The sequence below is a fragment of the Charadrius vociferus genome, unplaced genomic scaffold (assembly GCF_000708025.1).
Source record: "Charadrius vociferus isolate BGI_N301 unplaced genomic scaffold, ASM70802v2 scaffold174, whole genome shotgun sequence".
NCBI lineage: Eukaryota > Metazoa > Chordata > Aves > Charadriiformes > Charadriidae > Charadrius > Charadrius vociferus.
The window spans coordinates 2,610,711-2,633,670 of NW_009648441.1; the positions used below are offsets into that span (position 1 = coordinate 2,610,711).

The 22,960-nt window shown below is 39.6% G+C and overlaps 1 protein-coding gene across 1 annotated transcript in view; it reads right to left on the minus strand.

Annotated features, from left to right (window-relative positions):
• Nucleotides 1-22,960, minus strand: part of FHOD3 (formin homology 2 domain containing 3) — a 363,610-nt gene that overhangs the window by 98,441 nt on the left and 242,209 nt on the right. Inside the window, exons 8-9 of the mRNA XM_009885444.1 lie at nt 17,975-18,118; nt 15,385-15,623 (exon numbers count right to left, since the gene is read on the minus strand). Of these exons, the coding sequence (XP_009883746.1) occupies nt 15,385-15,623; nt 17,975-18,118 (383 nt within the window). The remainder of the gene's footprint in view (nt 1-15,384; nt 15,624-17,974; nt 18,119-22,960) is intronic.

The following is a 22,960-nucleotide window of genomic DNA, read 5'->3' on the forward strand; positions in this document are numbered from 1 at the left end:
AAAGCCTCCATAACCTACAAACCACATAAGTAAAAGAGAAAACTTTATTAAACAAAACAAAAAAGGCTACATTGTCTGCCTCCTCTCCCTCTCATTTATGCCTCTCCTCTCCAAACACACAGACTTGTGGAAGATTTAGAAAACAGTCTCTCTTTGGACTTCTTTTGCATTTCCAGTTGATCCAGTTCTCCACTTGATTTAACAATGAATAAAATCAGGTTATGTTCCATGCAAAAAGTAAAACATACAAACAGTAATAAAGTTTGTAAGATACTCATATTCCTTGCGTTTTCCTAAAAGCTGGTTTTCTTTTCTCTAATTTTGAAGGGATGCTCTGTGCATTTTTTTCCATTTAGAATTAGTTTCCATGTCATAAGAACAATGAGTATTTACAATGCAAGATCATAAACTCATTGAGTGCAATGCAAAGGGTCAATCCAAAATTTGTTTCATTTGTATGGAGTTAGTTATAGAATAATCAGGAAATGGGCAGCACCTGGAACTTTTCCAATACTCTGGCAAACAGCTATAAGGTAGATACTTTCAACCATTCCTAAGCTATCATAGTGACATAACCATCTCAGTTGTCATCTCTCCATCTCCTTGCCTTTTCCACAAACATATATCTCCCCTATAGAGACACCTCTTGACTTCTTCCACATACACGTATACATCGGTATACTGTCCTCTTCTTCCCCCCCCTACCCCCCCCCAAAAAGGAGTTGACCAAGAACAAGAGGTAATGGGCACAAACTTAAACATAGGAAGTTCCATCTTAACATGAAGAGGAACTTCTTTACTTTGAGGGTGGCAGAGTACTGACACAGGCTGCCCAGAGAGGTGGTGGAGTCTCCCACTCTGGAGACGTTCGAAACCCACCCGGACACCGTCCTGTGCAACCTGCTGTAGGTGACCCTGCTCTGTCCGGGGGGTTGGACTAGATGATCTCCAGAGGTCCCTTCCAACCCTGACCATTCTGCGATTCTGTGATGAGGCAGCACTCTTATCATCCCTTTTTACTAGTGAGCAGCTCAATACTAGCCTTGCTCTTATCTCCTGTGAAGGGCCAACGTCTGCATCTGCCATTCCTACAGCAATCACATTTGGGAAATAACTCACAAAGCTCTGTGAGATGACGGTTCTCTGATAAGAGCACAATGCATCCTGTAATGCTGATAGCATAGCTATAGCTAATACAAACAAGAATGGCCTCATTATTACTATGTTTTAAGCTCCAGATCGATGATGTCCTTGCTCTCCTCAACTGTCTCAAAATGCCCAAAATCGTAACAGAAATATTCATCTGATATGGATCTCATAAATTTGAAAAGGTTCTTTAAGAGTTTATTCGTTCACAAGAGTGCATGGTCTTAAGGACAGGAGTTTATACAATATAGGTTGAACTGGGAACCACTGGAGTTATATTGGCACTGAATGGAAAGAGAAGGTGAGAAGAAAAAAGCATCCAGAACCGAGAGGGTTAGCATATGGTTAAGGATCACTTCATAGCACAGGATCATCAGACCCTTGAACTAACATTTGACAGGTGAGTGACACATCCTGGGTATCTTCCTTGAGATCTCGTCATCCTGTCTTTACATCTTGTGTTTCTAACTCTGAACCTACTGTTTAAAGTCTTGATACCAGGTCTTTTATTTACCAGGAGCAAAAGCTGTTCCCTTCCCCACTGTTTTTGTAATCATTATTTATCAGAATAGGATATTTAACTGATACCTAGGGACTCAAAGGTACGTTTACCCTCCAACCTATTTCCCTAGAGCCAGCCAAAGTTTGGAACTAAATAAAGACTTACTATTCTAATTTTAGGCACATGTTTTTGAAAATGCTGAGGTTCTGCGTAGAAAGTGTAAATTGTCAAGTGAACCATATATTAAATAGCACAGGTAAGAAGCAATCAATTAAAATACAGTCATCTGGGTTTCTTACTGCTTTGCAAGGCATCATTCGAATCCATTATCGGGAAAATTGGATTCCCATACAACTACCTTAATTAAAAATATCAAACCACCCTAAATTAAGTAAATATAAAATAGCCTTCATAAAATCAGGATATATGACCAGTCTCACAAAAAATTTACTGCACGTTACCCTGGAATGACTAGTTGTCTGCAAAAAAAAACCCTGAAAACCAAGTAACTTTCAGAATTAACATAGACACGTCCATATAAGCTCAGGTTAACAGCTGAAAGACAAACCAGGAAACAGAGCTGTGATATATCAATTTCCAGAGCCATCAATGACATATTTTCCATAAGCACTAGCACTTCCCTAAAAACATGATCAAAACAGAAATAGCTCTTCAGAATACTTACGATAGCTATGCTTAAAGGACCTTAGCTTTTTACATACACACTTCTTTCAGGTAAGCTGTGCAATATATCCATGAACTGAAGACTAAGTTATAAAACAGGGAATTGATTTCATCTTTAAGTCAGTTAGTAGACTGAAAACCATTATCACATTAAGACCGGTCTGTGACTGGTTTGTGACCGAAACCTGTGTTTGGTTTCGGTCTATAGGTAGAGACACACTCCTGCCTACAATGAGAAACAGACCAGAAGGTGATATGACCTACATGGAACTGAAGGGAATGTTTAGCCCCTGTCCTCCTTCATGATGGGTTGTGAACTATTAATAATGTCACATGAAGGAAATACTTCTGTCTGCCGTGATGTTTATCTGCAATTTCATTTTAGGAAGCAAAAAGTCAAGAGCCCGCTTCACAGATATTATGACTTGCTGTACTCTTAAAGAGCAGATCAAGAGTAACGGCCCCTTAATTTGTATATTATTTGAGAATATCATATTTCAGAAGAACTATGCATGCACAGCAACCCTGTGTGGCACACTTGTTTTTACACTTTACCATCAGCCATTAACACATGCCTAACGGGTACTGTTTCTAAGCTGAATATTTTGTTAGAAATCAATCTCTTATTGAGTATTGCACATATATCTGAACAGTAGACAGCAAAATAGAAAACTGAATTAACACAGTGAGCTCTAAGAAGTGAGCATATGCAAATCATACACACACTCCGTCCTCTCAGAGTTCATGGAGTATACCAAGAAGGTATCACACACCCATTAGAGCAACTGGCTTGGTGGACTGGCATTCCCAAGGCTGCTGGTAGCCCACAGCAGCGCCTGCTCCACAAGAGTCAGATGCTGAGATTTGAGATGGAGAAAAATAATAAAAACTACCTTTTTACTCCTGACCCAAAAAGAGGACTGCTATAATCCCCTGACTCAGCTTTTCTTATGACAGAGGCTGCAAGTCAACTGACGTGTTCGCTCCCCTTCAGCTGCCTAGTAACAGTGAAGTGGCTCTGTGGGTTCATCATCATACCTTAACTGGTGGATTAGTTTTAGAGATACCAGCCAGATGATTCTCCTGTCAGGCCAAGGAATCTTTCCTCAAATCTCCTCGCCTGACAGATCAAAAGCTTAGAAGAAGCTTTGACTGGGAAGGTCTCTTCCTCTGCTAATATTAACTCTAGGAACACAGCAGGTACGTGGCAACGGGCTGGAAAAGCCAGAGGAAGGAGCTGGCTCTGCTTATGTAGGCTGCAGAGATGACCAGTGTTGTCTGTGGAGGTGGGCATGCTCTCCAACCTGAGGGAGCCAGGTTTGGTCGAGGGGAATTTGCACAACAGAAATAAGTGCATGCTTAGGAGAGATGCTCGGTGCTTGTCAAGTCCTCTTTCAGCAACTAAACTCAGTTTCAGACCTCTGGACTATCCCCAGAAAGTGGATCAGATTCAGGTCAGAGGAGAAGGGTAAGCTGACGGGCAGAAATCAAGTGTGTTCTTCTTTCAACAAAAGCAATAGTGGCAATTGTTTCTCAGTATTGTTTTAAAGAACAGAGATTCTGTCCATAAAAACAGGTAGTACCTGCTGCCTAAATCTTTCCCAAAAGGCAGAAAAGGAAAATTTCCACTAGACTATTTATTAAAACAGGAAAACACCAATTACAGACAGATGACGTTCTTGTAAAGCTAAGAACATCGCACAGACGGATGCTCTCAAAGAACAGCAGATTTATGAATTCATCTGGACCCTTCATGGTTACATGTACATTTCTGTGTGCAATGGAGAAGGGATGATGTGGAAAATCTCACTTTCCCTCCCACATACACATGCAAATTTGGTGTCAATGCAATAGTAGAATTAAATTAAGAAAAATGATACACAGGGAGGTTTTCAATTAAACTAGGTTGCAGAAGCCAGCATGTTTTTCAGTAGCACAGAGGAACCTATCCTGTTCAACAAAAGGCAAATATCCTGAGGCAGGGAGGAAGGGCTTCAGCTAATGCTGAAGGATCAGATATATTCAGCTAACCTCAAGGCTATTGCTGTGTTACTTCAGTTCCATGATAACGGCTCCAGATTTGAAGTATTTAAACAAAAGCTTTATAGCAGAGAAAACAAATTTCAAAACAGTCACTGTGTTTATTTTCGTCTTTAAAATGGTTTACTGCTACAGGCTAACACCCCCACCAAACAAACAAACAAACAAAACCCAAACAAGAAATAAGCTTTATACAGTGTATTATCAGTCATGGCAACTAACACGCACCTACTAGGGCACCGTTTTTGCTCCGTTGTTTCAACTAAAGTTTCATATGAAAAGTATTGATAGCCCCTTAAAATATGTGCATGTTTAAAAGGACTATGAAAGTGCAGTTTACAGATAGAGAACCACTCGGGCATCAAAATGAAATCTAGGCAAAGGCTTTAGAGCTAATAGAATAACCTTTCTCTTTTTTTAAGTAGAAAAAAAAAAAAAGAAATAAAAAGATTGCCAATCAAACTTGTGCTGCTGATACTAAATAGCTACTCTAAGTTGCAGAAACACAAACACTAACAAACACAGACTGATGAAAGGAAATTATAATCAAGGGATATCTGCAGGATACTAAGCATCATACCTAACACACGCCTAACCTAGCCACAGCTAGATGATTTTGAAACTAAGGCACCACTCTGAAGACACCAACTCTCACTCCACAAGAACTCAAAGCACCAAAAAGTGCTCTCCATCTTACTGGTCCCTAGAGCCGAACACTGTGTACAAGGTTATCTAGCTGCTGTCCTCTCCAGGCTCCCCCATAAACTCTTCCCTCCGTAGAGTTTTGAGGAACGCAACCTGAAGAAACTCAAGCTTTCCTTGTTCTAGCTTGTAGCCCAGAAACATAACTTTCTCACCACCACCCCCTTCGCCCCCATTCCCCCCTCCCCCCAAAGATACAGCTAATAGAAAAATCAAAGGCTGTGCTAAAGGGAAAAAGAAAAAACACCAAAGCCAGAAAATAAGCATGAGCACAGAAACACATTCTGCTCTGCCTGGTATCAAATGAAATCTTTAAAGTGTAAGATATGCTTTATATCATTTCAATCCAGGAAGAATTTGACCACTAAGGTTTGAATATAGAACAACAGGAAGAAGGACGATCTTGCCATAATTAGGCTACCAACGTTTTGGTGTACACATACAATGCACATAAAAGTTAACTCATGAGACAACAGGACATTAAAATATCTCCCTTTTGATATGTGATTCCAATTTGTGTAGGGCTCATTTAACCCTTACTAAAGTCTTACTAAATATTTCCTTCTTAATTTTCGCAGGTTATTACACAAGGCCCTAAGTGTACTTCTGAGCCTTTTGCGACCACCCACAGAATTATATAGGAATTCCCAAGAAATGCAAACACCGGACTTCAATGAAAAAAGGGGTCTTGGAGTTATGAAGTGACCCAGGGAAGAAAGGACTGGGGAATTGTAAAGCTGTTGGCCACTATTCCCACACTCTCTGAAAATCAAACTATGTGCAGTTAATCACTGATGAGGAATGTTCTCTCTCTCTCTTTCTTTTTGTAATTAAGTCAAGTGCTTTTCAGTTTAGCTTCTTTAAATTACTTTCCTTTAAACTTTCACTGCTTTTCAGAGGAGCAGCTCCTGACTGGGCCTACAGGCCACATTCAGTGAAGTAAGATCACCATTAGCCATTCCACAATATATTCTAAATGAAATACTACAGTTGATCTCAAATTTTTCTTTCAAGGTTGCTCCCCACCCCCCATCAAACCTCTGACCTGTTTTACCTCTTGCACAGCACTTGGAAAGCTGCTTCTCTGAACCCCTCACAGGTGAACAAATAGAAAATGAAAAATGTTCCATCAAGGAGAGATCTTTATAAGTCACAGTGGATGTAATTTTATTTCCTTTTGCAATCGCTTGCCATTGTCCTCAATTTATGAGTGAAATTCCACTTTCAAAGGTCAGACAGCACAATTCATAGCCAAATTCCCAAGTCCTTGTAAAACAAACAAATGCTTTGGTACACTTCTTTCTTCCTCCTTTCTTCTATCCTAGCTGCCAGAACAGATTCAACCAGTCTACTACGTGAAAGCTGAAAGTGGAAATAATTTAAATTCATCATTTATGGCTCTGTATAAAGATAGAGCAATAAACTTTCCTCCTACATTAAAAACAAAACTAACAAAACCACCTATTAACCCCCCTGTCCATTTCCATTCTACTGCTACATGTAATAGACCACTGCAGTTGGTGCAATTACGTGAAGATGAAAATACATGAAGATACAGAAAACAACTTAGTTGTGAAGCCTCAAAATTTGGCCTTCTTCATAGAAGGGAAACTAAGACGCATAATTACATAGGTCAAAAGGAAAATTATCCTGGTATTTCTGCCCTAAAGAAAGAAAACTGTTCAGAAAAACAGTTGAGGAAATGACAAATAATGTAAAGTTAAGTGCGTTCTCTATAACTTCATATTATGCTGTTCTTTATCTTCGGGTTACTGTTATTTTCTTATCCCTATATCAGTAACAACTTCTCACACCTAAATAGTATCTAGGTAATGCCTTCACGCTTTTTTCATTGCTGCAGTTGGTTTATATAGGACGCATCAAAGCCGAGCAAGACAGCAGTCTTGCTTAAGATACTGGCAAGGCTGCGCAGAGACTTCAAGAGTCCCAACTCTCTGATCACTGAACAGCATTGCTGTTTTTACATCTGTACGCGCAGAAGAGGTAAAGAAACAGAATCATGATGTAGAGAGACTTTAGGAGCAATAAATACTGAAACATACACAGAAAGAGAGAAGAAATGGTGTTCAGAGCTTGGAACTGCATACTGGTTGACACGTGAAGGTCACATTTATTGCCCCTTACTTCAAAGCGAGGGATCTGGAAATGGCATCCTGCCAAACTGCTGCCTTTTTTTCGTCCCATCACATCACATATGTAAAAAACTTTCCCAGCCTCAGAGGATCATGTTTACAAATACTGGGAACACACTGTGGAGGTGAATCCTCTAAGGCACATGTAGGGCAGTGCACAGGACACTACCCATGGGCCTCTGGAGAAATGTATTCAAACCCTGGTTTGGCATTACATTTCCTCAGGTAGTTCACCAAAGCTAAACACACAGGCGGGGGGAGAGGGGAATAAAATAAAGAAAAAACAGGCTAAGTCACGCTGTGCTTTCATTCACCATGCAGCTATAACCTCATTTAAGTCTCAGTGCTTTCTTTATTCCTACTACTATTCAAACAGGGAAAATCTACCACTGTTTTTACTGCAAAGTCCAGTGCTGTCAACTGGACTCTGCATATATAACAAGTATAAAACATTTCTTTTCAGCAAGATCCAGAAACAGCCAACAGTACTGCTACTACAAAACCTGACATTTCCATTGAGGTATTTTAATTCAGATAAAAAGAGGTGGTATCAAACTGAGACAGTAATAGGACCAGTACATGAGATGCTCGTGACGCTGTAACTTTTTATTTTTTGTTACTCCCCATGCATTAATAGGTCAATCCCTATCTATACATAGAGTCTTTTGTTTAGGGTATGTGTTTGAAAGAAGACTTTTCTTAACCTGTCTCATGTTTCTTCCCCTATTGCATTGCTTACAGGCACTTCCAAGATATTCTTACAGAGAGCAAGATTACAAATTTCACATTTTTATTCACCTCCTTTCAAATATGCTTGACTTCATGCTTCAAATAACCCTACCTGCCTGAGAGAAATCAATGTGTCCCTCTTGTCCCAAAACTAAAATAGCAGCACCTTAATGGATCAGATTTTGTATGTTGTTACCAATGACTAATAAAGGTCTGATGCTATGAATAGGTGTGACCTTACCAAGCCTTTTAATTTCATGGATCAATCTCCTTTCCAAACGCACTGCTTTTACAACCCATTTCCATTTTTGCCCATACCAACCAAATTGTGAAAAAAGTTAACATCTCCCCCATAACTCATCATATACCATTCTATTTCAAAGCCACCAACAATGCCAGGTAGCTCAGGCCACATATGTTTATGTTTTCAAGGGATCCTTAGAATATCCACAGATAGGTGGCTGCGTGTTTATCCTGGAGATATTTGCTTTATCTAGATTCCTGCCTCAGTTGTTTTAAATATCCAAAAACAGGAACCTGGGACAAACGTCTAGGAATAAAATACATTTGTTTCCTTCTATTGCAGCAATAAAAATACATTAATTTCCTTTTTTTTGTAGGCCTTCAATAATGCATATCACAGCCTGAGTCCTGCATTAAATGCTGATCTTGAGTCTCCCCACTTTGCTGTTTCGTACTTAGCATGCCATTCATCATATTTGCCACAGAGAGCAACTCTAAGAGATGTGGAATATACCCATCCTAAATAAAATAAAATAAACCCTACCCACCACTGTAACCATCAGTTTGATTTACAGCCATAAGTATTCACATAATCAAAACATTTTGCATAGTGTAGTTGAAAGTCACTAGAACTTGAAACATCATGACAGAAACTAGAATTTTGCCATAATAAATGCTAGAGAAAAATCAAAGATTAGTCATGGTTTAGGATGTCTGAAAACATAGAAAATCGTAATAGAATAAAAAACGAAGTGTCAGCTGTATTTTGGACAAACCACCCCTGCAGGCCTGGCTCTACATGAAGCAATTTGAATAATCATTTAATGGTGCATAATAGCCAAACTAAGGTCTGTGCCGTTGGTTAGAAACTCGACAGGAATCCGAAGTTAAGCAGAAAAAATGCTTAGCATCAGAAGCTCAGCTGTGTTCATTGTTTTCTGGGAAAACCAAAACAGCGTCATGATCTCTTTCTGCATCTCAGCCATCCTCAGGCATCAGAAACATGTATTTTCTAACAAACCGATCCGTATGACTTCTCACCACAGCTTCCCTTTATTTGGGCAACAATTTTCCATCCTTTTCTCTAGGGTTGTAAAGGGTGTAAAAGCCCTTGAGCCCAGTGTGCAGCATGCGGTGGTGCTGTGTCCAGCTAGCCCAGAAATGTGCAGGAAACTTTGGAATTCCCTGCATTACTCTTTGCTCAGAGAAAGAGTCCTAACAGCCTTCCCAGGCAGGACCCTAAAAGCACAACTCATAGGGACATAATTCCCTGTTTGGTCCTCTACTGTTTAATCCTTATCAATACAGTTCTCCTGAAGGCCAAGTTTCTTCAGATTCGAAAAATCTGGAAGCCTCAGGTGAACCTGAACAGCTGGTCTTCCTCATACCTTTTTAGCCCCACGGTCTGTAAAAGATAGCTTGTTAAATCCAGCTTTGGTCCCCGATTCAGGATGCAGGCTCTGCTCTGATGGGTTCTTAAGATGGCACTCATCTCTTCAGCTTGTTGGGTTTCAAACACCGAAATACTGTCAAGTCCTAACCAAGGCCTGGTTATCGCTAGACAAACATGTGTAGTGTTATATGATCAATCCTAGCAATCCTTTTGCAATTTTTGATGATATAAACCAAATCAAAACTATGAAAAAAGAAAGCAGAGAGTCTAGTAAAGTGAGGTAAACACCTAGTCCTAGCTATTCACTACTTTATAAACCTCAGTCTCTGATCGTAACTAATTCAACAGAGCATTGACAGAGCCGTTCACTCAAATGCTGTTAAGACATTTCAGTGTAAATTTCATAGAAGCTTCCTTGATTAAGTTTGCTAAGTCCGGCTGACACAGCTCTGATAGGACACCCAGGGAGAGAGACCAGGAGGTCACTGTGCAGTGCTGAAGAAAAGGGAAATGCACAGGAAAATGTGAAACACATTAATTTGAAAAACTAGAAGTATTTGTTTCTGGTTTGTATGAATAGGGTTCTTGCAGAGCACCTGTAGAGTACTCAAGACAGCACTGAGAACTTCCAAACTACTTGACTTTTACTCCCTCAAAGACAGACACGACAAGACTGAAAGACAGACAGATACCAATTTGTTTTTTAATGCTTATATAGCCAGAAATCACTGCATACAATAAAACATCAATCTAGTGCAAGTTCGATGCCACTCCTTACATTCTTCCCCGCCTCTATCCATTGTGTGGTTGGAAAAAGCTAGCTTTACTCTAAAAAAAAACAAAACAAACCCCATGGAAGAATTTATTTAAAAGTCTACCGCTTAAGAAACAGCATGCTAGACCACAGATTGAGAGCATTCAATTTGGACCAGGGCAGAAAACCTTAGGATATGCCCCCAGTGAAGCATTTAAAATGTCATGTTAACAGGATTGAAGTTCCCCCGGGTTTTTTGGTGCTCTATGCCACCATGGTACAAGAAAGAAATTTTGAGCAAAGCAAACCTGCTGGTGGTCAGGACTGGCATTTTAAAGTACCCTGCAGCAGCTACACATCCTTAAACTAGTCTTCAGCTTTTCTTAGTTAGTAGTCGTTATCAACTTATTTATTTATTTATTTAGTAACAGGCACATTAGCCTGGGTTTCACTCTCCATGAAAACTATTTTAACACAAAGCAGATTTGGGTCTTTATTTGTTTTGAACCACAAGCGAAAAAGCAATACATTTAGTTTGGAAGAAGGTTGCCAAATGGATGAAAAAGGCCTGCAAGTTTTCCTTTTGGTTGCCCTTAGCATTTACGGTCAACTTTTCCCAGGTCAAAACCCAAAGTCTGCTCTCAATTAGCCTGGCATAAATCAGAGCAACTCCATTGACTTCAGACAGCTTTTCTGGATATAGAACATTGTGAGACAGAACAGAATTTGGCCAATATTGTCTTTTTTTGTTTTACCGGCACCATGGATTTTTCTCTTTTTGGAAGACTTATCGGTTGACACAAAGCAGATGACTGTGGACAACCTGTTTGATGTGGTAAACAAAAGCAAAGTAACTGCCAAACCAGCTGACGGAGTTAGAAAGAAAAGAAACATGAACACTGTGGGAAGGAGAATGCTGAGGATGAACTTGAACCTTCTACTGATTTTGGTAGTGAAGTCCAAAATAACCAAGAATATTGCCCAAAACACAATTTAGTGCAGTGTAAGAGTGTGACTTTAATCTCTAACCATGTCCCATCAGAAGCAATTCCACCGAACCTGATGGTGCTAATCCACTGTAAAATCAGACATAGACATCTGCAAACACACACAAAGTTTAGATACTAGCAGGAGCAACACAGTAATATTATCATTAATATTGCTACATGTTTTCTATGGGTAAAGAAAATGTAGTGAAGGAATAGAGACTGAAACCCCTTTTGCAGCCTACTTTTCAGAAAATACAGCCCAGCAAAAATTTATTGCAAAATTTTTCCTTCCTTGAGAGGGACTAAGATTATGAACCAAAAGAAGGGCATTAGCAGAAGATAGATCTTTCCTGGATGAACAAACGTTACATTCAGTTTAGAGAGGTAATAAGTAATTTTTATCCATTTGTACAGATTCCTCTCTACAACATTAATGATGGAAGCAGAAGAGACACAATAAGCATTTCTTTTGACAAAAACAGGTGATGGCTGCATCGTATTTTAACACATGATTTTAAAATTTCATTGTAACTTGCAGCAAGGCCTAAACTTATGATGCTCTATTAAAACCCTTTAAACCAATAAATACTTTGCATCAGAAACCTCTTTCCTCTTAAGGTTAATTCAAACTTTATAAATATGTAATTGTACGAGTCATTCAGCTTCACTATTTTTCTGTTTACATGTTAATGAATAGAAGCCATGAAGCTTTTACTTTATTTTTTTGCCCCAGCTCAGCTATTAGGTATAGACTTACTGTTGCATTCATCTGGACTATTTCACTGAAAACTGAGAGACATGCTGGGATATGATAAAGCAGGAAGGCTGGTTTTCCTCTTCCTACCACAACAGCAGATTTGGGTAGATGACGAGACTAAAAATGTGAAGGATAGAATCAGCTTTTCTGAAACACTTGTTTACCAGAAACCCAGCAGGATTTCTGGAAAAGCTAACGGTTTACTAGCTTCTTGTTATGGCAACTTTGAGAATTTCACTGGGCATAGAACTTTTATCTTCAGGTAGCGAAAAATATTCCATGGTATGTAATGTTCAATGGGAAAAACCTCATTTGCTAGCTACAAGTAATACTCCCTGTCTTTACCTCCTAAGAGGGCTGGAGAATGGGAGGACAAAACCAAAGGATTTTTACTTAACTAATACACAAAATGAAGATCAGTGTTACCTATATTCATAATCGAATACCTCTTTCCTTAGAGAGGCAGGTGAGCAAGTTAGAAATTCCAAATGAATGATTTTCCTAGAGAGGGAATCTTGTCCTTGGAATCAAGGACAACATGCAATTAAATTTGACTGCTTAAATGAAGATTTCTTTCTTGGATTTAAACTTAAATTACGCTTTAAATTATGTCAGCTTCAAAGAGGATGTAGAGCAGAACTGGTTAATTTTTTTTGCAAAAAGGAAGATAATTATTGAACAAAGAACAAACTTATAAAGCTGATCTGCCACGTTTCTACTGCCCTGATACTAAAAATCAGCTCAAACACAAATGCGTTAGGAATTACTGAAGACTGCAAAATAAAGCCAGTAAGGAAACATTAAAAGTGAGAAAAGGTATTGGTAGTGATTGTCATCCTGCATGACTTGTATTTGTTTAACTACACTAAGAGAATCAACAATTTGCGTAGAGTTGAAGCATCCCCTTTTTCCTAATCCAAGTTAATCAGTTTAAAAAACCAACGGTATCTGCTGTGCGTTCGTGGGTACAAATTCTCAATCACATTGGTTAAGCCATGAAGCCGGGCCCAAGATCATGCTCGAGGCATCCCATGCAGAGCAGCGGAAGCCCCCAGCTGTACTCACGCTGAAGACGCTTTAAACTCAGCTTCAAATGCACTGTCATCCTCATCATCAGCCTGTAAGACCACAGGGCTCTCAGCCTCCAGCTCACTAAATAGAGGCCAATAGAAGGTGATGGAAAACAAGCATGAATGTTTTGCCAAATGCAAAAAAAAAAAAAAGAAAAATAGAAAAAAGAAATAGAAAACCAAAACCCACTATGCGGTAAACAACATGGAACTACTGTTTAAATTATCTGGAGTCTTGTATTTTCATGTTGCCTGAAGCCATTAAGCTTTAGTCAACTCAGTTTGCCTTGCAAGAAGGGCTGCTTTTCATGTAACGAAGGATTTTAAGGGTCTAAGTTCACATCCAGTGCTAACAGGTAGAAACCCCCAAAGAACTTCCCAAATGTTATAATCAACACAAGATAATAATATAATCAACACAATACGCTCTTCGTGAAGCGTATCTTCGGTTTTGCAAATTGCACCTTCAGCCACGAGATGACAGTGTCCAGCTTTAGCTATCTGCAGCATTATGTGTCTTCACCTGAGCTAGTCAGCCAAACTCCCTTTATAGTCAAGAGAGAGAAACAGCCTGTTTCAGACCATGATTCATCTTGGTTGAAATTTCAGGCACGTAGAATACGTTAGATAACTGAAGGCCTACCAGTGCTTGCTGCACTCCACTGACATGAAAGGGAAGCGAGCTGATCCGACATCTAACAGGCAAAATTAATTCCAGCCCTCTTGTGTGGTAGTCAGACACGCTGAGGATGATCTGCAGCTCCCTTTTCTCCTAAGCATGCATAGCCCAAGCCAACTGTTATGGGATGGGGAACATCACTAGCCTTGACTGATTCCAGTGTTACAGACTGCTGCTCAACTAGTCATTACTGTCTCTCGCTAATTACAAAATATTAGATGTATTCAGGATTGCTGTGTAGCCTCAAAGGGAAATATTTATGCCGGAACGTTGATTGTAAAGGGGGGAAAAAAAAGAATGAACTGTAACGTATTGTGCTGATGGGAAGGGGGGTGGTGGTTAATGAAGATGTAGTGGATACTGTGGGACCTAAGCATGATGTAAATGGTATAGAATAGGGGATGGAGAATGTACTGGTTTTGGCTGGGATAGAGTTAATTTTCTTCATAGTAGCTAGTGTGAGGCTATGCTTTGGATTTGTGCTGGAAACAGTGCTAATAATACAGGGATGTTTTAGTTACCGCTGAGCAGTGCTTACAGAGTCAAGGCCTTTTCTGCTCCTCACACCCCCCCGCCAGTGAGCAGGCTGGGGGTGCACAAGAAGTTTGGGGAGGACATAGCTGGGACAGCTGACCCCAATTGACCAAAGAGATATTCCACACCACATGACGTGGGGGGAGGTTGGCGGGGGGGGGGCACTCCTTGGGGACAGGCTTGGCATCAGTCAGTTGGTGGTAAGCAATTGTTTTCATTTGCATCACTTGTCTGTCTTGGGTTTTATTTCTCTCACTGTTATTTTCCTTTTCATTACAATTTGTTGTTGTTGTTATCAATAATAATAATAATAATAATAATAATAATAATAATAATAATAATAATAATAATAATAATAATAATAATAATAATAATAATAATAATAATAATAATAATAATAATAATAATAATAATAATAATAATAATAATAATAATAATAATAATAATAATAATAATAATAATAATAATAATTTTATTCCAATTATTAAACTGTTTTTATCTCAACCCACAAGTTTCCTCACTTTTACCTTTCCGATTCTATTCCTCCATCCTGCTGGGGAGGCGTGAGCAAGTGGCTGTGTGGTGCTTAGTTGCCAGCTGGGGTTAAACCACGACATATATATAGGAGAAATAGCTCTGCATTAATGGGACTATGCCCTTGTTACAGTCTTCTATTATGTCACTATATTGAATATAAAATCTCTCAATGGGTGAGATTAACCTTGGTTAGTTCCCATATCAAATGCTCTACCTCACGTGGTGTGGGTCCATTTACTTAGGGCAGACGGTGCCAAAGAACGTAGCTACGTAGATAAAATAAGTCACCTACAAATCCATTTGTTTGTTTGTTTGTTTTCACTTTAAATATGCTTTTATTCCTTTTTGAATTCAGTGGAAAGAGGGGAAAAAAGTAAACAAAAGTCTGGCAGATTAATAAAGTGCAACAAACAGAACATAACAGAAAATAATAGGGGAAAAGGCAGGTCTATTCCCTAGCTCATACACTTACCTCTCACTGAGATCTTCAACACGCTGTCCGTGGCCCAACATGAAGCTAGGGTTCAACTGACTACACGGACTTGCAGGGGCTGATAAAGTGCTTTTGATGTTCTGTACCGAATGCCTGCGGCTCCGTCGGCGCTCCAGCCCCCTTCGCTCATTAGCACCAAGACTGGACCTTCTCCGGTCCTTGCGCCCACTGGGAGGGGGGTCAGCACTCTCATCTCCATCCTCATGTCTCAGTGTCATCTGAGGAAGAAAGGAAGAGAGGCAACGCTTCTGACATGGTTCCTTTAGGCACCACAGGTTATCACACCTAGGCTTTCAAAATTAACTGATCTCAAAATTGTTAACTCCTATTAGCGTCACCATTTCTATAGCTATCCCTGTAAGTTGATGTCTATCCCTTAGTGCGGTGTAGCAGCACTAATAATGGAACTATATACTGATGCCTTGTATAGAACACTACAGGACCTGTAACAACACATTTATATATCTCCTAGATTGATTTTTCATTTGTTTGGTTGGTTGTTTTGGTTTTTTTTTTATGTAGGACTTAATTTTCAAGGAAGCTGAGCAGTGTTGGACACCTAGCTCTCTTTATTTCCTTCCATAATACTTAGGTGAAGTCTTGACTCTAGTGAAATCAACTGAAAAAACTCTCATGACACTTGTAATGATTGAGTGGAAGTTACCATCTACTACTTTAGAAAGTATTTTAGAATAGTGTAATTGTTTCTTCCCAGAGAAGGAAAAGATCAGCAGATGTGTATGTAACTGCATTCCTCTTAAAAATCTCCATTTTTACAGATCTCCCTGCAAAGCAAACAAAGGAAAAAAAACAAAACTAAGAAACAATACTATTTGTGTGAACTGGTACCGCAACGGATTAAAAGAAAAAAATGCAGACCACACATGTCCTCTAAGCCTCCCAATTTTTGGGTTAGCATAATTACTTTCACGTATGCCTTTCAGTGGAAAATTCAGTATTTCCTGCCAGTTCAGAAGCACTGTCAATACAGAGGAACATATGTATAATATCAGAAAAGAATGATGCTGAGAATAGCATGGCCACAATGACATTTGACAGAAACTTCTGACACAGGTTGGGAGCTCATCAGTTGGGAATAGTAGAGGAGTAAAATACGGATGCCACACCTACTATCTTGAACTATAGCACACTGTTGACATGCCAATGTGACAAACCTCTAAGACAAACAAAGCAAGTGCTACCTTAGGGTACGAGAGGAGAGACATTGCTGGCAGAAACAACAAAGTTACTGGTGGATCTCATCTGAAATGGAGCATAACATTTAACTAATCTTTATATGAGAAAGATCCATTCAAATAGGCAGAGGTACAGAAGAGGGCGATGCGGGTGATCAGAAGAACACACATCATCTTGTTTCTATTAGTCTTGTTATCCTGATAATTGTTACTGGAAGTGACTTTAACAAAACAAAGGTGAGGGAAGTGTGATATCCCTGCTTAGGGTGTAAAATCTCTTTCAGTGGGGAAGAAGATATTTTTCAGATACAGACAACACTGGCAGAAAAAAGAAAGAATGTTCATAGGCATGTCTAAATTTAGACTGGTCATCAAGAGAAAGCTGGTACCCAGCTAAGCCAACTGCTAATTTTTCAATCAAGTCTATCAGGAGGCACAGCATGCGCGAAACCCCTGCTTTTAAGATCAACGATCATCTTTTAAAAAAGATTTTATAAGCTGATGCCTCTGACAATAGAAAAAGAAAAAAGAACATGGACCCCTCTCATTCCTATCTTCCTACTTTGGCCTGACTCTTCCTGAAACTGCTGTATACAAAACTTAACTTTGCTAAAGTTAGTGAAGTGACACGGGTGTAGACGAAGAAAAAGGAGAATCAAATCTACCAAATCGTCTGCTGGACTTAGGCGGAGACAAAGTCCATGATTTCATTTCATCACCCCAGAACATGAATTCGCATTTACATTTCATTAACTTCAGCCTAAACGTTCCCACTCCAACAGTTCCCGAAGTCTGAAAAAAAAGGCTAATTATTAAGAAACTGGATATCCTACCCTTACATATAAATACTTCAGAAATAGTTATTTTATACCTAGGTGGAGAATGTGGAGTCACTCATTACTCCATTGCTGCAAACTGTATAGGATCTGGTCCAGTGTAAACTCGTAAACAAGGACTTGCTGGGTATTCAGCTGCAGAACAAGTGGTATTTGTGAAGCTGAGCTCAGCCGAACCTTTTTCACGAGCTGAATACTTTTGCATATGGAAAGAACTTCTACTTACTTCAGGAGGTGTAACTAGCAGTCTGAGAAAGTTTTAATTGCAAGCAGAACTGCCTCTAAGGAGGCTAGTAAATGTGCTGGTTTGCCTTGGAGTATGCCCCAGCTCTAGTATGAAATGTACTTGCACTAAACGCAGCTGTGTACCGTAGCAGGTCACATATACGAATGTGTGTAATAATTCTAGCAACCAGATGTTTTTCTTTTAAAATAAAATAGATAACCAAATTTCACCTAGGTTACATTCCCCCCCTCCTCTCAGCTTTGAAGTCTGCACAAGCTGTAAGATGCATAAAACAGGGCATGTTATGTTACCTCATAAATGTTAAATTGCTCAACTAAGTCCAAGTCTGTTCCTTTCTTGTTCAAGTGTCTCTGTGAAATAGCTTCAATGCCTAGCTCTTCCAGACAGTCCACCACGTCGTAGAAAGAGTCTTGATCTGGCAACCCCGACAGCGTCTAAGAATCAAAGGAAAAACATTTAAATCTGTTTGTTTTGAAAAGAATTAAACAAAGGTTTTTAAAAGCGGGTGGCAAGTGGTGCTACGTATGATTTCAATAAAGTAAAACCCATGATGTGGGATTAGAGACACCGCTAGAAAATAAAAAACAAGTGGCACAGCTTTTAACAAACAACTCTGTGCACTGTGTAGAAAAATGAATAATTGGCAAAACAAATCAATGTTGTTATTTCATACAAAAAAGTATGGAAAATACGGGTCTTTAAAATACACAGTTGGATTCTTCCTGGCTTCATTCAAGTACAGATTTAAAGAACAGAGAATGTTAAAGCATCAAACACAGGGATAAAAGCGAAGAGAGTGAAAAAAATGGCTTAGCTAAAAACAGCGAAGCTGATTTCCTACTGATTCCTGTAAGTTTGGCCTGAAGAAGAAAAAGTCCAATGCACAGCTGTGCAATGTCAGGACAGCAGGAAATATCCTGCACCCTGTGCCTACTGTCCTCAACACCTGCAGCAGAGGTCATCCTCCGAGCGCACAAATTGTTTTATATTACAGATAGTAACTCCTTTCCTCTCCTTCAACTTAAAAAGTCTTATTAAAGGTACGTTAACTCCTTAACTCCTACAAAACTTTAAAAGAGTTACTAATTCCTGCTTATGGGCTAAGTTGTTACCAGTGACACTGTAGAGGAGCTTTGGCACACTAGAAATAAAGAATGACAATAAAACAGCTATTGAAAATGCACTGTTAGAATTCAGAGCTTTCTATGCCACCCGCTCTGTGTTCAACAGACAGCATTTTTCTTACCATGGTCATTTCCCATTTTTTTTGTGAATTCAGAAAACTGAGAAAAGGAAGGTGGTCTTCTGCAGTATACCATGTATACCAAAGTATGCCACTGCAGCGTATGCAGCAAGAGGGATTGAATCAAGCCACTCGCAGCTTTACTGCAGAGTGATGCATGGGCAGAGGACATGGGCACTGGACAACTTTGTCCAGAGCACAAGCGAACTTCATCCACTGGAGTCCCATAGACACTTACAAAGTCAACAGAAAACACTACTATTCTGGTTTGCCATTGATTTCTGCTCAACTTGTGCTGATTTTTTAACTGCTCCTTATGGATGATGCAAAAAAAACGAGTGTAATCCTGTGCACGTTGAGCAGAAACTACTGAACACACCGTGCAACCTACTTGCAGAGCAACATGCAACTCATTGCAAGAATCAGTCTGTAAAGAGCCATTTTTGCAAAGTACATGAGTGCAGAAGCAACACAGTTATTCTGGATTAGCTCACCAGAGAGATCTTACTCTGAAGCAGTTTCCTCTCTCCTATTTAATTAGCTAAGAACTTATCTCTACTCCCAGTAGAGGAGAGAAAGAGTAAAAGATAGAGACAGTACATGCAGAAAAACAGGCCCTTGCCAGAAAGAGTTTCATCTTCTCATGACCAGGATGGGATGAACTGCACTCTGAGAATACTGGTTTTCGGGAGTGTGGCTTTTCCAAAGTGGTACTGTGCAGGAGAATGCAGAAGAGAGCAGCCACTCTGGGCTGCCTCCCTACATCCAAGAAGCTTTACATTCAGAAAAATTGGTCTGAATTATGTGACTAACAAGAGAGAGGAACAGCGAACTGACATACCCTGCCCTGTTAAAGCAACTCTTTCCTGTGAAATGAGGCACTGGAAAATGTGCATCACTAAGGTACTTTAATTTTTTTTTTCAACTAAACACAACACGGCAACATCTTCTTCTTCAGTCATTACAGGATTATTGTCTGATAATTGGTGAGGTCCACTGCAACAGGAATGCTTAGCACCAACACCAATGAAGTGTTAGGGTTATAATTTCAGGGTTATATGTTCAGGCTTTAGTTAAGAATTTGTCTCTGTCCAGGACAGTATTTAAGCCTCTCTTTAAAACCCACTGAAGACCATGGAACTAAATTTTCCTGAACAGTGTTGAAAGTAGATACTACGTACATTTTGTTCTTTCCTAAAGTGACACCTAGCATTGAGTAGAAAGCTGAGGATTCAGCAAACGAAGCTATCACACTGTAAATTCAATGGAACTTTAACACAGACATGGAAATATTGTAACAGAACACTATGTCTATCACACTTTCTCTTGCTTCTGAAAGAAGCAGACAGCAGCTGCGCTGACCTGAGTGTCTTCAGGAACAACAGTCAGATCTTCTGAATATTTACTTCTTAAAATATCAGGAAACGGTCTTAATGTTGATAGGCAGATCACCCGCCTTCAAGTATAGCTTTTTTTAAAATCTGAGGTCAGGCAGGCTGTAGACAAGGAAAATAGCAGCATAAGGTAGAATTTACTGGCAACCCTGCTTCTGTCAGCAGCCTTTTATTGGTTAATATAATTTTAAATCATGCAGCAGTGGAAATCTAATCTTCACTGCATGCTACTGGCCAGAACTGGGCAATTGAACTCCCAAATATAGAAATCAAATATTTTCCCTTTGCACAGTTTGTCATTAAACTCACAGATCCGTTTTTGGAGCCTATTGCATATAAAATTCAATTTCTAACATTATAAAACAGGATGTAAAAGGGCACCTCTGGTGTCACAACAAGGTCAGTTCAGTTTAGCCCAGGAGAAAGATATTTGCAGCAACTAAACACAAGGGACATGAGGTGCTTGCATAAATGACTGATTAATTCTGGCTTGTGATATTAGAAAACAAGAGTGGGCCCCCATTTTCTTGGTGGCTTTATAAAGGAAACAAAAGCTGCAACCAGCAGAGCAGAGGCAATAAATTGGGCACGTCCTTCCAAGGTCCTTGTTCCTTCCCAAGTACCTGGTGAAGTTCAAAATGATACTACAATATCAAAATAAACATACAAGTCCCAAATATTTCCTCCTGCTCTGAAGACTGAACTTTACAATATGAAAACCCGTCCAGAGAGTTAAAATTTAGTCACTTGGAGAAGCATGTTTAAACCATACTCTGTAGTTTGCTTGCTGAATTTTGTTACGTTCAGAACTCAGGTGCACAAAGGAAGCATGAATATGAATGTCAAGACTCATCCCTACGCTTCTAACCAGTTTTGACTAGAGGAAACACTCCTGAATTAAGATTTTTATTTGTTTGTTGTGTGATTTACAAGTTGCTCTCAAGCCCTTGTGGGAAAGCCTATGCAACTTTGTGTTCTTCCCTCTCAAGTGGCTGCTTTTCAAATGGTGAACTAAATTAAAACCAAAACCCCAGCCTGGGACTATTGAGCTTGATATATCTTCTGTATTTTTGCCACTTATTTTAAGCCTAAACAATATGTTTTACCTACTGCTAACTGTAACAGTCCCAGTGGAAAGGAAGGCAACAAAACTGATGTAGTAGTATTGGGGGTAAAAAAAAAAAAAAAAAAAAAAAGTTTTGTAGTTTTGTGGGAATATAACAGCCAAATGTTTTCCTAGGTGATAAAAACTATTAGACAACATGCTCAGCTGGTAACAGCATGTTATCCTTATCACTATGTATCCTCAGTTACATTTCTGAACAAAACCTGACATTAATTAGTGCTATGCCTGGCTTCAGACTGAAAGGCTCTCTTTATTTTCAGTTTTTAAAATGTGCAGCCCTGGCTGACACTAGCTAGTAAAACCAGTAAGTATGGTGCCTTCTGTCATTTACGAAACAATCACAGTATAAATCAGTGGTGCAGAGAGGGTACAGACAACAGAAAGTACAGCTAAATGCGTTTGGTGCGCAACGCTTTACGTGCAAGTCCAAGTAATGTAAGAGTACTGCTCTGGTTACTAAATGCCCAACAGAATGGGCTTCACTAGACGGCCCAGGCACCAGACAGAGAGACACTATTGAAATCTTACATGCTACAGTGAAAAGCACTAGATGGTAAATAAACATGCTTACGGGCATTAGCCAAATTTTCAATTGCTTTGGGATGGAAAGAAGCATCTCTTATGTACATGTTTTCCCAGGAACCGCAACTTCTTCTAAAACATCTGGTGTGGCCAACGTCAGACACAGGACGTAAGATGATCATTGTTCTTGTGTGGCAGTTGAGATGTTCTTAAGGCAGGTCACCAAAAACTGATGTGCCAGCTGCTGTATTAATGCCATACTGGACTGAAACAGCACTTTTTCAGCTACAGCTGACGGACCACTCACAGGTGGTCCATCACTAAGCTCCCACTAGTAACCACTGGCTTGGAAGCAGGTGCTTAAATTCTAGTCTTATACCGGACTTTTTAAAAAACATTCAGTGCTTAGTCCAACTATAGCAGACTGTACTAATTTTTATGTACCTCATAATTATTTTATCTACCTTTTTTTTTTTTTAAATGTATTGTGTGATATGAGAGAACAAGCAATATTAAATACAGGTAAAAAGAAAATCAAGAGTAATCTTACAACTACAAAGCTTCCAATAATGAAGAGGTTTTATAGCAAGTAAATAGAAAGTGAACTGAATGCAACACAAAACTTTCTACATTTGACGAGTAGGGTGTTTTTTTTATGTAGAGGAAACACATGAGCTTCCAACATGAGCCAGCAATGTGCGATTGCAGCCCAGAAGGCCAACCGGATCCTGGGCTTCATCAAAAGAAGTGTGGCCAGCAGGTCAAAGGAGGTGATTCTGCTCCTCTACTCCACTCTTGTGAGACCCCACCTGGAGTACTGCATCCAGCTCTGGAGTTCCCAACATAAGAAGGACACGGACCTGCTGGAGCGGGTCCAGAGGAGAGCCACGAGGATGATCCGAGGGCTGGAGCACCTCTCCTATGAGGAAAGGCTGAGAGAGTTGGGGCTGTTCAGCCTGGAGAAGAGAAGGCTCCGGGGAGATCTTATTGC